Source organism: Passer domesticus, chromosome 6 (genome assembly GCF_036417665.1).
Source record: "Passer domesticus isolate bPasDom1 chromosome 6, bPasDom1.hap1, whole genome shotgun sequence".
Classification (NCBI taxonomy): Eukaryota; Metazoa; Chordata; class Aves; order Passeriformes; family Passeridae; genus Passer; species Passer domesticus.
This window is the reverse complement of record NC_087479.1, coordinates 22981495-22998105: the sequence shown is the minus strand read 5'-3', so window position 1 is coordinate 22998105 and position 16611 is coordinate 22981495. Positions and strand designations below refer to the sequence as shown.

General features: G+C 41.3%; 1 protein-coding gene across 2 annotated transcripts in view; it reads left to right on the top strand.

Moving 5' to 3' along the window:
- TTLL5 (tubulin tyrosine ligase like 5) overlaps positions 1-16611 on the top strand; it is a 123452-nt gene that overhangs the window by 17792 nt on the left and 89049 nt on the right. For both annotated transcript variants that reach the window (XM_064423803.1, XM_064423804.1), the window contains 6 exons: positions 4087-4188; positions 4310-4401; positions 6421-6528; positions 14386-14467; positions 15344-15405; positions 16095-16186. In XM_064423803.1, the coding sequence (XP_064279873.1) occupies positions 4087-4188; positions 4310-4401; positions 6421-6528; positions 14386-14467; positions 15344-15405; positions 16095-16186 (538 nt within the window). The remainder of the gene's footprint in view (positions 1-4086; positions 4189-4309; positions 4402-6420; positions 6529-14385; positions 14468-15343; positions 15406-16094; positions 16187-16611) is intronic.

The window sequence follows — 16611 nt, the reverse complement described above, 5'->3', positions numbered from 1 at the left end:
AGACACGAGCAGATGTGTCAGAACAGTGGAATGTATGAGTATCACTTCTCTGTTCTAATCTTTGAATTCAGAAATGAAGGGCATCTCCTCTGTTCTGCTGGAGAAAGAGAAGCTGCAGTGAAAGGGAGGGAGGCTGCCAGGGCTGTTCCCAATATGATTGCAGCTACTTCTGCCTGGGAGGCTGTATGACAGGCAGCAGTTTGTGTGGAAACTGAACAATGCACAGCCAACCTCAGTTTAACCTTTCCTCTTTTCCAGCTGTAGTTTTGGGGTAGAAACTCTCCTATTATATTTCTGCTTAGAGGCTTTTGGAATCTAATCTCTTGTATGCCACTATGTTAGAATGTATCCTAAATTTTCTGAACTTAGTCCTTTCCTCAGACATTAAAATGACAAGATTCATTAGAAGGAGAGGATCTTTGGGAGGATGGGACTGCAGTAAGTCCAGGTAAACAAGTTCATGAAAGTGAGTGTCTTTAGTGTCACTTGGAGTTAATTTTCAACAGTGAATGCAAGCAATACATAACATGAGGACATTGGAAGTGCTTCCTGTATTCTTGCTGCTGTGAACCGTGTTACCTCTGTGTAATACATATCTCAGAGATGACCCAGGTTAATGCTGTCAGAGAGGACCATTCCTCTTGCATCTTCTTCTCCTGCACCCTCTCCAAGTACTTTGGCAGGTGAAAGAAGGTTCAGTCATTCAACTTTGAAAACTGGTGGTTAGAACTTGTGTTACAGAGAAAGCAAATCTGTATTCAGGCCAAAACAGAGTTGATATTCTCTGATGGTGGATACAGAGCAGACGCTCATTCCTTTCTTGGCTACCTGCATAATATTCACATTGTTAACAATAAGAACTGCTGGTTTAGATGAAGTGGGGACAGAAGAATGCACTGAAGTAGCAGAAAACCTTCCTGTCTGACTAGTAGTGGAAAATTTTACCTTTTCCTAGGTTTTTTCCCACTTGACAAGTCCTACAGCAAAATTCTATGTAAGAATTAAAAGCAATGTGAATCTAATTGTTGAACCACTCAGCCCACACACACATTTATCAGCAATGCCTGTTAAGTGTGAGTCTGTGTTGCAAGGCCTATGGAGTAGTTCAGAACTTGGACAGGAACAGACCACAGTGGGGGAAAATGACAGTTGCTTGAAGCAGGGTAAGAAGAGATGGTATTTGTAAGCAGAAGATTAGTGTTTAGAGGAGTTTCCCTTGATAAAATAGTTTTTTTTGGCTGAAGGTGGGCCTCCACGTGTGGACAGTCCAGCCTCTGGTTTAGGAGTTCTCTTGGATTCCTGTCTGATTGCAGGCTCCCACATAGCAGCATCCACGAGTAATGCTTTGGCTCAGAAACAGTCCTGTCCTGGCAGATGGTGATCTGGACTCACGTACTTGTGCCTTCATCACTCTTTGGCTGGATTATAGCAATATGAGACACCTGGGCATGAAGCCTTCAGTGTTTAGAAAAATAGTTCATGCAGAATATTGCAGCATACACTTGTGGTAAGTTCTGTTACTAGGAAAACATGAGGCTTGCTCTTTATTTTCTGTCCCTGCTTAGCATATAGTTTTTGAATTGCTTTTAGGATCTTGGCCCCTATCTTTAAGTAACATATTCTGTTCTTAGTAGTGGCCCAGAACAAAATTGGGAAAGAACGTTGCCCTTAAATGAAGTAATCTTCTAAAAGATTGTAAGGTTCCTCTGGAGTTTATTCTAATTTCAGGTTAACACCTAGAAAAATTTTACAAGCACTGTTTTTCTATTCTTCACTATTCCTGCAAGGCCTTTTCCTATGACCTTGGTTTCTCTAAAATAGTGGTAAATTTCTGCTGAAGAAGGACATTCTGTAGCCTGCAAGTATCTTCTCCTTCCTGGGGAGAAGGAGTGTTTGTGAGCAGCATAGTTACTACAGGGGCAGAAAGATACAGTAAATATACTCTGAAAAGCTGTAGAGTACTGAAGGTAATTCAGAGGTAGTAACACTCTTCCATCTCAAGTGAGTGCAAAACACAAAAGTGTAAGGAGTGTGGGCTGTTTGCTTGCACTGTACTTCTGATCTGTTAGTGCTCTGGCATCCAGAAGCTATTGATAGAAGCTCTAGAAATAGCTTGGATTTTCCATTTGCAGACCTGCACTTAGCATGAAGCTGGTCAAACCAGCTCTGCATGAATGCCTTAAGAACTGGATTATGTTGTTTAAAGCTTGGGCTTTTTAGATAGTAGAAATGAGTAATTTAATGTTTTGAAGGTTTTTGGTGCATTGCTGAAGTTGCCCATGATGTCCTTCAAGATGATAGCATCCTAGCAAAAGAGAAAGCTTAGGTACTGGGAGCTCTGGAACACAGTGAAATATCTTCTGAATAGGCAGTCCCCATGGGAATGTAAAATTCTGAGCGTGGAGCTCAGACTACCCTAATAATTAAGGATGGTCTCTGTAGAAGGAAGCAAATGCAAGCACTTGAAGGTACAGAAATACTGTTTTTGGAGTATTGTCTGTGTCTGTCAGGGGTTCCTATTCTTTTATTTGAGGATGAAGAATTAAAAGCATAAGCTGAAAAGCATGGTGAACCCAATTCCCCTCTCCTTGGAAGTACCAAGGGAGGCTTGAAATGGCTCTCTGTGCTCAGTGTCTTTCAGGATCTGGCCGAAAATATATTTCAACAAATACTTCTAGTAGGCTGCCAGTAAGATGGAGATGATGAAATAATAAATAAGAACCAAATATATGACAGGGCTTTTGTCACTGTTTTCAAAACAGAAGTGCTAAATCCAGGAAACTTAGAGTTAAACTGAAAAGAAATTCAAATACTTTAAGCTGTGGAAATATGTGGAAAGAGGATCCAAACTTCCAAATGCTTTTGTTGCCAGCTGCTCTGACTTTGTACATAGTAAAAGCTGAGAAAAATATAGTGCAAAAATACTTTTCACTGTATTTATTTCACTGTTTTCACCTCGCCACTTAAAATTAGTTATATCATGGGGGGTTTGTTTTCCCTCTTGCTTCCACATGTGTTTTTAAGGATAAGTCTAATAATTTTCATGGATTTGCTGGTGTAGTTCTTATGGCAGCAGGTATTTCTCAAAATGGCTACCAAGTGAGGGCAGTAATGGCATAGTTTTCACTGAAAAATGAGGTCTTTGGGTTTTTGGCTGTTCTTTCTAAAGGGAGGATTGGGGGTTTTTTGGGGATTTTTTTTTTCTTTTTTTTTGGTAACTTGTTAGCTGTCTTTGTATAGTTCAGCTTCTTCTGAGCTATGGGAAAGAATTGGGGAATGATGAAGAGAGATGACTATTAGTTAAAAAAATTGGAGATGCATTCTTTTCTGAACATTATTTCATTGCATAACCAGATGATCCAATTTTTCTCACTCTTCCATTTTTCCAGAATCCTGTCTCCTTTTTCCTGCATTGAGGCTTACCCCATATCTACTCCCCTTTTTATGCAGCTAACCCTGCTGTGCTTGGTACATACTTTTCCTCTTTCTGGGGCTTCTTTGGGTAGCATGTGTTTGACTCTCCCCTTATCCTTTCTTATTCCCCTTACTTCTTTTGAGACATTGGCATCTTAAGCTCTTGTGGTACAGGAGGATTGTCAGAGTGAAGGTTTTTTTTCTTGTTGTTTTTTTGTAGTTGTTTGGGGTTTTTTGAACTGGAACATGCTTGCTGTGATAAGCTGCAGTGATTATCAGTGGATCACACTGGTCATTCTACCTAATAGATGCTCTGGATTCTGCCATCAATTTTTTAAAATTGATTTTTCTCCAAAGTCTGAGACCTAAAATATGGATTACGTGTAGTGTAAGAAAATTATTGCAGTTGGGCTAGATTACTATTGTAGTTCCATTCCAGCTGCAGCTATTCTATTGCATTATATTCACATTCTATGACATTATTTTTTGCTTGATGTGTCCTTTGAGGATAAACTATTTTGCATTTGAAGTCTCACTACATGCTTTCTCTCCCTGGGTGTTTCTGTTGAGTGGTCTGTGTGGTGGTCTGTAATTTGTAGTGACATGCTTGCTGTATTCAGCAAGAATGCCACTTGTTTAAGAAATACTGTCAATTTTTATTCCTCTTCACAGATTTGCTACAGTGAGGTATGACCAGGCATCCAAGAACATTAAAAACCAGTTCATGCATCTGACTAACTACAGTGTTAACAAGAAGAGTGGAGATTATGTCAGGTACTTGGCTGAAAAATGGAATGTGTTCTCTAGAGGTTGGGTCAGTTTACCTGAGTGGGTCTAATGCTGATCCATAGAGGTGGGCCAGTGGTGTGAATCTCCTTCTTTCATTTATTTTTAGCTGTGATGATCCTGAAGTAGAGGATTATGGAAACAAGTGGAGCATGAGTGCAATGCTGAGGTACTTAAAACAAGAGGGGAGAGACACTGCAGGTCAGTAAAAATCCTGTTCTGTTATTTCTTTGTTGGATCTTGATCATCTCACTAGTGTGAGTTCTAAGAAGGAAGACCCCCAGTGAGTCCCATTTAGCACCAGAGCAGGGTGGAGGGAAGCATTGTTCCTTACTCATGAGACCTGTGCATATCTTCCCTATCCCCAGAGATAAGGCCTAACCCCTTCTTCCTTTTTGCGACTAGTATTCTGAGACTTTCTCAGGGTGTGTTTCTTAATATTTTACCTACATTTCCCGTTTCTTAAGGTCATTCCATTCCTTCTAAAAGCTTCCCTCCCTCTACTGCTCCCATGGCCTGTTCAGTCTGATGAGTGACCAACCTCTGGACAGCTGTGCCAATTTGAATGACTCTTGGATGTGGTGTCATCTTTCCATGGCTCAGGTTTTTGCTGGGTGTTTTCATTTAGTCTGTGTTTCATATAAAATAGCTCCCTCTTCCACACCTTTGCCAGGTCTGCTGGGAGTAACTGCATCTGCAGAGCAGAATCCAGGTATATCCCTTAAGGGGTAGTTTACCTGTGATACTGAGGCATCAGTAAAATTACTGATAGCAGCTATGGCCCATATTGCAAATGTTGCCAAGGAACACTCAAATGTTGGAGAAAGGGATTTGAATCTGGCTTTCAGATGGAAGTAGACTTTTTTTCCATCATGTGTGTGCATGGCTGTCCAATCCCTTGCACCACAGGTGTTCAGCCAGCTGTGAATATGTAATAATTATTATTAATATATCTCCACACCTCACCCCAACCTCAAGTATAAAATATACACTCTTAATAATTAAACTACTGAGCAATGCAAGCAGATTTCTTTATCTATTACAAGACATGCACCTTTCTCTGATGCATCTGGTTCTGGCCATAGGGAGGCAGAATGCTGGCTGAAAAGTGCTGGCCTTGTCTGGGCTGGCAGGGTTTTTGTGCTCTGGGTTGTTTATGTGTGCTGGGATGTTTCCATGCTGTGTTGGTTCCACTTAGTTGTTTTCTGGTACAGAAGTTCACATCTGAATTTGCTTGCATGCTCTTTCTGTAATTGTTCAGGTCCCTGCATGTCATCATCTGAGCATGAGAAGTAGTAATTGTAGACCTAAAGTAAACTCTCTAGTCAAGTGGTTTCTAGAAGATACTCTTTGAAGCACGGGTTGCCAGATGTCTGTGGATTTGCTTGCCCTCCCTTTGAGGGGTGGGGGAGGTTGTCCTTTCATCTTTATTAACTTCTGAGACTATGATTCCAGTATTTGTTCATTTCTCCCTTCTCTCACTTTGCTATTGCTTGTCCTTGAAAACAAAACCAGCGTGGTGTTCTTTCTGTTGCATGACTCATCCCAAGTCCAGTGTAGAATCCAGGTCTATGTCTAATGTACATCTTTTCTTGCCTTTTGCTTCCTCTGTCTTCTCAGACTCCTGTTCCTGAGCTCTGTTCACAGGCTCATGCAGGAGCTGGAGAGTGCTTTCATACTATGGGCTATCTATAGGTCAGCAGGACTGGGAGCTGTCACCGGTCTTAAAATTTTGAAAAGATTTATGAACTTTGGTATGGGACAGCTGCATTAGAGGAAGGTGCAGTGTCACAGAACAGTTATCTCATAAAAGTTCACAATAAAAATTTTTATATCTCAGTGCTATGGCTTATTCTCTATAGTTTGAGGGCTTATCTCACTAACCCACTCTAGTCTAACTCTTGTGTAATTCTAATACTCTTGAGTAGGCAGTGGTCAGACTCCAGCTGACTTGTGCTGGTGTGTTTGCCATATGTTTGTTTACCTGCACTGGACATATACTGACATTTATCATTTTCACATTCTCATTTGTGAGTATTTTTGCACTAGGATACTTATGCATGTCTATTTACTTAGGCTTGCATGGATTTCCAAGCATCATTGCTTTGAGTCACAAAGGTCTATCTCCATATGCATATTCTCATGCCTTCCTGGATATTATGTGTTACTTCACAATCTGCTTTTTTTCTTTTTCCTTCTGCCCCCCTCCCCTCCTTGCAGCACTGATGGCCAACGTGGAGGACCTGATTATCAAGACTCTAGTTTCTGCTGAGCCGTCCATTGCATCAGCTTGTAAAAGTTTTCTTTCACATCGTGGCAGCTGCTTTGGTAAGACGCTGGGGACATCTTTGTTGATTGCCTGTTGAGTACTGTTTGGAACCTCTGCCTTTGTCATGCTAGAGAGAAATATGCATTCCCTAGTGTAAGAAAGCTGGATACTCTTTTGGTTGTTTTGTTTTTTTTTTCTTTAGCATAAGCCTCAGTGAGGGCAGGGGGCATAGAATCTCAGTTCACCGTGTGTCACCATTGATCAGAGTCTCATGCAAAAAAGATGAAAATAGAATGATGAAAAAGGACTTCAGAGGGAACTTGGGGAAGTGCTGGAAAGGTCGTGATTTACTAGTGCCCTTGCAAAGAATGGCTGTGGGTGATTAAACACGTTGTTAGAGCACTTCCTATTTTCTCTCGAGCCACCTGGCAGTGTAGATTTGCGTGTTCCTGGTGCTGTGCGGGTGGGGAGGAGCCGCGTGTGCGTGCCCGGGGTGCCGGGGGCGCCGCGCGGGGGCGGCCGAGGCCGCTCCTGGCGGAGCTGCGCGCCCGCTCCGCGCTGGCAGCGGCGCCGCGGAGCTCCGCGCCAGCACACGCTGGGACGAGCTCCAGAAGGCAGCGGCTGGTACCACAGTGTGCCTTCTCCCACTTTCCAGTGGCTGCTTCCCAACCTTCCCTAAAGAGGCCTCCTCCTGCTCCTAGCCGTCCTTCACTCGTGTGGATGCAAGCACGAAGATCAAGTCTCAGTGCTCAAACCAAAGACCAAGCTTGGCTTAGGCTATCCTATGTTTAAGTATTGGAACTTACATTTAAACTAGCTGTGACAGGTCAAATCCCTTTATGTGGTTGCACTTAGATAGTGACAATTCTGCAGCTTTTAACACTGCAGCATAAATGCCTCTTTGAATATTTGAGGGTGATAAGACAGTCAGGAATCAAGGAGCCGTGACTGATAGGTTGTTTAGTTACCTCCCAAAACTAACTACCTCTCCCACCATAGTTTCTCCTGCCTAGTTCTGATTCCTTCAAAGTTGAAGGACCTGGTCATACATGGGGATTTATGAGTTAGATAATAGTCTCAGTGAAATGGCACTTTATTGGCTAGTTGAAAAAAGACATGTCAAAACCACTTTAGCTGCCTCTTTTTTTGGCTTCTCTCTTTTCCTTCCTCAGTTGTCTCTAGAGCTGTGTATATGGAAACTAATGCTCCTCATGTACTTTCTGCTGGGCCTGGCTCTGAGGTTATCCCACTTCCTGCTGCCTCCCCAGGGTTGCACTAACCACCCTCTCAGATGCTCCCCCACAAATAAACTGTTTTGTTCCGTTTATTTCAGTGTAAACATAAATTAAGAGCTTCCCAGGAAAGAGAGCTTAAGTAGGAGCCATACTGCTTCCCTGGGGAGACTTAGGCATTTCCAGAGCTCAGTACTTTCTGCCACCTTCCCCCACAATTAAGTGGTGGTCGTTGTCTCAGGGATTTGAACCTCCATCTTGCTGTATGGTTCATTTGTCATCTGTGTGTCTTGTTCTGACACTTTTTGGTTGTATGACTTTTAACCTTGTAAATAATTCAGTTTTTCTATCTGGAAGTGGTCGTAATGGTTCATTTCATAGTTGTTAGCATGAAGGAGAAAACTGCGAACAGAGATTTCAAGGCAGCATGTTGAGTCTCAGACAAGAGCCTTTTTTTTTGTGGTTTTTTTTTTCCATTCTGAGCTGTGAACAATGAAACTGAGTGTGTCTCCTGAGGAGGGTTGATCATGTGAAAAGTATCTCAGACTTCAGAAACCTTTATCTGAAATTCAGATGCAGAGATGGGTCTTGTTTGGAAAACTTCTAAAAAATATAACTAAGTTGTATTCTACTCTAGTGCTTGTAATGCTGTTATAGGGAATAGAACTCCTGTACAAATGCCATTTTCTTCCTAAAAAAATCAAATCACAAGTACTTTTGTCCAGATGAGTTTGCCCATTTTATCTCTCTAATTGATTAGTACTGCAGTGGTCCGTCAGTTCTTTCACAAGTGTTTTTATATGTAATGTACTTGTCTCCTGGATTTAAAGGAAGGGAGTTTATTCATGGCTTCTTCATTTTCTGAGACTGGTGAGACAGGCTGATTCCTGCTACCAATGCATGCCTAGAAAGAGAATGCTAGGTCAGGATAGTCCTTTTTCTAATGTCAAAACAGAGTGGTGGTGACAGCTTGTGTAAAGAGTGAGTTCCATTTTGGCCGTGTAATGTGAGCTATTTACTGCATTCTAGTAATAATCAGTTTTCAAAGGACTTGGGATGCTCAGTTTTGTTCCTCTTAAGTGCATCACAGAAGCACTGCAAGTACTATTTGATTTTGTTGCCTTGTTCTTGTACTGTTATTAACAAAGTGATCCCAATCATCCATTTTGTTCTTTGTAATTAGCTAATAATTCCTTATGTAAAATTAAGCTCCTAGTAAAATTTGTTTTAACAAATAAGTAATTCCAGAGGGGGGCATGCTGCAACTCTCCAGATCACTGCACTGTCCTAAAGCTGGACACCAGCTGAGTCAATGGTTACCTCTGGAGCCTTCTTTAAGAGAAAGATGGATAGATATTGCACTTACTTGAGGGATGTGACATATCATTGTGGGAACAAGAGGTACAATAGGGCTGCATGTGCCCAAGCTGATTACAGACTGTGTTTTTCTCCCTCCTGAAGTAAGCACCTCTGGGTAGGCTAGAAAGGGGCAGTAAGGCCAGCTTTCAGGCAGAATGAAAAATTTCCCTGGGTGGTGCTTTAGTAGGGTAGGAAATTAAGGTGGCTGGTGCAGCACGTATTTTTGCCAGCAGCCAGGTAGCACCATTTTCTGCACTCACTGAAATGTGAGCTTAAAGAAGCAATAAATTGAAGTCCTCTTGTTTCATTTACATTCTAGTAAACCCACTAGACAACTGTGACACTGTTGAGCTTGTCTGCAATCAAGAAGGCAGGCCAGGATAGGGTAATGGGCGTACTGATCCCACCAAAGCAACGAGTTTCTTATTTAGCTGCTTCTGTGTCTTAAGGCTGAATTGGCCAGGCTGTTGCTTCTATTCACATCTATATTGAGATAAAAGCAAACAATAAACTATTGTATGATTTGAGTGGTGCTGATCTGGAGCTAAATGCTTTAAAAAGTCTTCATTTGTGCCGAATCACCGGTTTCTCAACTGCCTATGTTGCTGTTCTTCGTAAACAGTTAGCTTTCTTAGTGGTGGCAGTTGAGCTATTTAGGGGAAGCCTTTTGTAGTTCTCAACAGTGCTGACCTGCTCCATTATGAGTTTTCCAGGGCACTAAAAACTTGAGATTCTTAAGGAATTTCTGTACGTACTTATTGATGTGAGGTGAGTCTATGCTTAGTGACTTAAGTCAGCCATGCATATACCATACTTATTTCCTATGTTTTGTAGTTTTTTACATGACATGTCACAGAAAAGCTGAACAGAGATTTCCTATCATTACTTTTTTTTTTACAAAGCTTTATCCATTCTATTTTTATAGCCTTAGCATCAGTCTTTGCTTTGAAGCCAGTGTATAAAGATGCCATTGGAATCTGAAAGAGGTTGTAGACTCCTTTGGCTACAAGCAGATTCAGGAGGCCTGTAGCCTTCATGGCAGGTGTTTTGATGATCTAATGGGTGAGGTAGATTTTGTAATGTAACTGTATCTTCAAATTTGACTAAACTGTCAGCTGAGTGTGAAGGGTATAATGAGTTCAAGGAATAGGTCTTCTAGTTATAGCTTCTATAGGAATGGGGGGGTCTATCCCTGCACTGTTTTTCTTATTTGTCACTTCGTGGCTCTGAATGGTACCCATCTGATATTGATGATTTAGTACCCAGAGCTTGGTTGAAAGATTCAAAATCCCTGTTGCTGCAGAAACTTTGTTTCTTTTAGGAAGTTGTTCTCAGCTTGGTAGCACTAGTTTTCTTTCTCAGAAGGCTGGAGCAGACCTAAAAAGCTTTTATGGCTGATTTTGGGGAGACTTAGGAAATGACCAGCACTGTCAATTTATCATCAATGGACTTCTGTTACCAAAGTCAGAATCAACCCTGGCTTGTCATTCTGTCTTCTACTGCCACTGGTTCTTGTGGTGGCATTAGGGTCTTCACCAGACGGATGACATCAAAGTGAGGAACACCAGGTTATTCTTGTCTCATGGCTTTTTCTGGGGCTAAGGTTCTTGGAGGGTAAGAGCTTGAAATCAGAAGAACTTGGGCTAATGAGGTTGGGAAACATGCTCTCTTTATCCTTCACTTGTTGTATCCATCCATAGAGTCAGATGGCTTTTATTTTGGTCTACCTAATACTATATTTTGTTAATTTGGGCACTTGAGTTTGTTGAGGACGAAGTAGCTACATATCTACTCTTATGTTCCTCAGTGTTGGAAGGGAAGTTAAGTGTTGTCCTAAAGTGGTTACTGGAATATTAACCTCTTTGCTCACTCTGGAATCACACACTGGGTTGAACAAGTTTATGCCTAGTGGATGATAATTTATTTACTCAGTAAGATTAGGATTATAAAGGCAGCCGAGTTTGCACCAAGACTCCTGTTCTTTGATGTTAGACTTGAAGCTACTTGTCCCCTCTTGTGGGGTCCTTTTCTGTAAAAATATAGCGATAAAACCTTTTTCTGTTAAAATGAAGTTCTCTTAAAAAGGGAATTAAACCTTAATACAAGAACAGGAGGAATAGAAAGAAAAAATGGAAGACTTGAATTTCACTGGCAAAATTTCCTTGCATTAGAAATGTCTGTAAACCCCATCTCCTACATAAAATGAGGATATCGGGTTTTATAGCAATATCAATAAAGAGTTGTGTGCTATGAATGTTTTTTCCCCGCTGTTTGTGTCCCTTCATAACTTCAGGTTGTCTCCATTGAATTGTAGAGTATGTACTTTGCAGTAAAGCTTTTTTTAAATCCAGGGAACAAGCTGCAAAGAAAGACCAGAATTACAGTGACACTTTAGGAACTGAGCTAATTCATGCTATGCAAAATCATGAAAAGTTTCTTTATGCTACTGTGCTATCGCTTGTGATTTAGTTTCTGTACTTACAGGGAATAACAGATTCTTTGGGGATATTTTGTAAAAGAGAGCGCTGGTGCAGTCTTGGAGAGGATTGTAAGATAAACTTGGAATACATGGGAGTTTATCAGAATCAAAAAGCCTGAAACTATCTCTCTAGCCTTTGTCTTAATCTTAGATAACGTCATTGGCAAAAAAATCTTTGGTTGAACTCTTGTTGTTAGACTGTGCACTGAAGCTAGGCTTTCTTTTGGGAGTGGGAAGCTCGGTCAGCAGTGACTTCTCTGTGGGGATTGGAGGAGGACTTCCTGCTGAGTCTTGGAAACAATTGGCACCTCCTGATATAATTCCACTCTTTAACACACCGTAGGGGTGGAGCATGCTTTTGTGGATTATAGTAGCAAGAGAAGGCACTATGGAAACTTGGTTTCAGTTTCTTCTGTTCTTCCCTTAGTAGAAATAGTGGTACTAGGTGGCTTGTCCTGAACCTGCCATTGCCACAGTGTGAAGCATGTTTTGCTCTTTCAGTCGTTGTTCTCTTTACTCTCCCTGCAGAGGGAAGTGGCAGCCTTGCTGAAGCTGGTAATTGCAGAGGATATACTTTGCATTATCCTATGCTTGTGTGACTCTGTATCTTTGTCCTGCCTGTGTATTTATTTTATCAAGTTTCAGAGTGGAAAGGGTACTGTGACTATTGTGTTTTATCCAGGAAGTACATTTTCCAAATGTGAAAGAGCGCCAGCAAGATATTTCTGGATAAGCTTCTGACTGTTGAGCAGATCTTTGTGCTAAGCCCTGTGTGGAATCTGTGAGGCTTGATTCAAATTGCCAGAACATGGATGCTATGCAGCTCCTGATGCCCCAAGACAGCAGAGATACTTGTCTAGGGATTGTAGATGCTTCTCAGAATATGTGAGACTTGGGGCATTATGGAGCAACAGTGGAGACTTCCTAGGAGACCCTAAGTCATTGCAAGTGGCTTTAGAATCCATGTTTAACAATGGAATTAAGTCAACAGGGATACCCTGAAGAGCTTACTGTCCTAATAAATAAGGCAGACACAAGGGAAAGGAATGTGAAGCTCCAGCAGAGTGGTTAGAGCTAGTTGAGGTTGAAAGGTTTCCCATGTGTATTTGAAAAAGTGGACAGAATGACTAACTGGGCGGGAAAGATAGAGCTTTAAAGAGCGAGCAATTTGCAAGAGAATTGTGTGGGAGAGGAGGAAAAAGTGAGAGGAGCCAAAACACTAGGAAAGGGCCTCCGAGGGGCCAAGGAAGGGAATGGCCAGCAGCAAAAGAAGCAGGAGCTAGTCAAAACAAAATGCACTTCTTCCTGGCTGGGGCTGGAGGCTGCAGACCAGCAGCTGCTGCAGGCCCACTCATTGCTTCTCTGCCTTGGGCATGAGCTGCTGAGTTTTCTGTGTTGTTAATAGTCATGGGTCTTCACCAAACCTGAGACTGTATTTTTATATAATGTATCAAAGTCATCAGAAGGTTCTCCCGGTCAAAGTGCTTTGGTAATATTTACACTTAAAATCCCCACCTTCTCCTTTTCCCTCCACTGCAGCTGTTCCTGTCTGGGAGGGCAAGAGAAAAAAAATGTAGATTCTGCCTCATTTCTTTGGAGTGAACCAACTCTTTAACTCTCTGCTGTTGTTTCCCATTCAATGACTGGCTACAGACTCTAGAATAGTGAGCAGGCCATGCTCACTCCTCTGCCATTTCCCCCCTTCCAAGCCTCTCCTGACCCTAGCTCATTGACTTCCCATTATAAGCTGCATGAGCTTTTGCACAGCTGTCTGCATAGGAAGAGCTTGTCAAGCAGTCCAGCTCCCCAGAGCTGACATCAATGTCAGGCAGGTGACAAAAGGCCAGAGCCAGAATTCAGGGAAAGAAACATGGCAAAGAAGTTCTCCTGCTTTTATTTCAGGCACTAAGGAACTGTTTAATTTAATGAAAATTCTTCTCTGCCAATACCCTGTTTTGTGGTGTTTTAAAAAAATTGCTTAAGTTGCCCTGATGATTAGGAAGTCTATTTCTTAATGCTGAAAGAAGCAATTGCATTAATGCCAGCTTCTGATTTACACTCATATTTGTGAAGCATCCTTCTGCAACTCTTCCCAAACCTAGAGAAAATATGTATAGAGAGTGAAATAGTAAAATCAGATTTGGAATGGGGAGCTGGCTTCAATCTGAGCAGTATAGAGCAGAACACATCTAGCAGATGTAGTATGTTATGATTGTTTTAGAAACTAAGGAAAAAGTATTTCTGCTGTGGTTTGCTGCAAAGCAACAAGCTATCAATAAGCTATAAAGTTATGGGAGGTTGTCTGTGTAGATGGAGTTGCCGAGGAGAAGTCTGTTGTAACCCCATGGGGATATTGCAGAAAACATACAGGAATAATTGAAAAGAAGCTGATGCTTGAAAGAAGCAAGGTTTTCTCTAGCTGACTGGAACAATTAATAAAGGGATTAAAAAGTGGAAAGGAGAATGAAATTTTGTTGTTTCCAGGATCCAGTGCAAGAAGTAGATTGAACCTGCTATGCTTGTGTCAATTCTATGTGAAAGCAAGTATTAGAGTTCTGTGTGAACTACAACTTGTGGGCAGTGAAGAGTTTTTTATTTTTCTACATAATACTTTCCTAATATTTTTGTTCCTCTCTTCCCGCCCCCCCCCCAAGGCAGAAGAAGTTTAGTTTTGATGAAGTGAAAATTGCCACTTGAGGAATGTTATTATTTGTTCATCTCTATAGAGTTTGCTGGATTTAACATATATAATTTAGATTGGAATGGCCTGGTAGAAACTAATGTTGGACCTTCTGTGAATGCTTAAAGATGCAGTAAGGTGAACTTAGTGTCTGCTGTGTTTTTAGAGCTATATGGTTTTGATGTCCTTATTGATGACACTCTGAAGCCCTGGCTGTTGGAAGTGAACCTGTCCCCATCACTGGCCTGGTAAGTGATTCCCAATTTAACATGAGGCAGGGACTGTTGCTGGAGATGGTTGTCCTTGAAACTTGTGGTCCTAGGAGGGCATGGTTTCATGGTGCCTGCAGATTTTGTTCCACAGCTGATTGGCAGAGAGGCTACTCCTTTGCTTTTTTCCTTTGGATAAACAAACTTACTGCAGCAATAGGTTTTGAAAGAGCCCAGTTGGGATTCCATTTACTTTTTAATTGTTTCTCTTCCATCATCACTGTTAATGCTTCATAATCTCTCATTATAGATAAATTTTGGAGATCTGTCAGACTATTGTGTTGGATTTCAATCTTCTTGGCTGATAGAAGCTTTTAGATTTTGGAGTCCAAGCAGAGTTCAATCAGTTACACTTTACTTGAGTATGTAGAGGAGTTCTTGGGCTCAGTCTAGTACTCTAATCAGAAAATTTCTAAAGAGTGAGTGTTGACTTGACCCTTATGCTGACCCTTATGCTCTAATGGAAGTTGAGGATTTATTTTGGTAGGCCTCTTGGCTATGATTTTATGTGGAAGAGTGGTTTTTAAGAATTCTACAACAGCAACTTTTGTCTACTTCATGAAATGTAACATACATACATTCAAAGAAAATGTTTCTAGCCCTAAGGAGAGTTTAAACAAATCTGTGTGTGTCTGCATTAGCACACTAAAAGCTGTGGAAAAAAGATCAACAGATTAAGCCATTGCTCTCTGATCTTTACCTATGTATGTGAAAATCACCTAATTTTCTTCTTGTTTTTGCCTGTTTTAAGAAGGCAAAGAAACTGGATTGGGAGATAAACTGAATACTGATGCATTCCTCTCATTCAATGCCAGACAAATAATTCCTGTTATCCTCTGTTGCATGTGGTGACAGTGATGCTCCTTTGGACCTGAAGATCAAAGCTAGCATGCTTTCAGATATGTTCACTCTTGTAGGTGAGTGAAGCAAAAAAATCCTTCAAACTTCCCCTTATTTAAAACCAGCAAAAGGTAGGTTTATAAAGCTGCATGTTACTAGATGAGTATAATAGATGTGAACTCTAGTTAAGGAGAGCAGCATAGATCACTGAGAAGTGATATATGGACATTTCAACTTCAGAATAATCATCTGTTTGTGATGCTTAGGTGGTTTGAAGAGTTCCTAATTTGGTATTTGAATACACTGCTCTCTTTAGCTTTCAGAGTTAGCATTCAAGCATTTTTTAGGTTGAATGTGTGGGTTTTGGTTGGGTTGCTAGAATTGGAGTACTGTCTAGAGCACAGCGTCCCTTGCATCTTGGTTTAGTTGCTTGATTCAATTTGCCCCAATAGTGAAAGAAGTAAAATTGTCATCGGGTACACTGCTCAGCTGTTTAAAAAAAACAAGTGTTTCTCTGTGCTGCTATTCAGTAACCCATTTATTGATTTAAGTACTTGATCTTGAAGCAAGTTTTTGTTCAAAAAATGTAATGCAATTACAGTTTAGGATTAAACAAAGCAAGGTATAAAAAAGAAAAGGATCCTTATTGGTCCTTGGGCAGGGACAAGAAGGTCATGCATAGATTAAGACTGTGAACAGAAATGCTAGATTAATCTTTTGGGGTTTGTCTGTGTTAAAGTTCTCATGTGGCTCTTGGTGCCCATAGGCTTTGTATGCCAGGATCCAGGCCAGCGGTCAAGCCGGTCCATTTATCATTCATCTGAATCTGTCAGAAGAAATCCATACCAGAAGCTGCAGGTAAGTGACTTTCACAAGCCCTGGCATAGGAGGAAGTAATTCTCGCAGAATTTGACTCACAAGTGAGAGCGGCAGCGAGTGAGATTATCTGGATTTCTAGCATAACTATGGAAGATGAAATTTTAAATTGTAGGGTTGGTGAGGCATTGAAACATGTTGCCCAAAGAGTTTGTGGACTCTGTAGCCCTGGAGGTGCTCAAGACCAGGCTGGATGGGGCTTTGAGCACCTTGGTCTAGTGGAGGCTTCCCTCCCCATGGCAGGGCAGTTGGATCTAGATAACCTTTAATGTCTTTCCCCAAACCGTTCTGTGGTTCTCAGGGCCTCAGGGGCTACACCTGAGTTCTGGGCTGTTCAACCACTTTGATTTTGTTGTGGACAACAAGCTTCCAGAACCCTGGAGCTTTATGAATGTCTCCAAGACCTT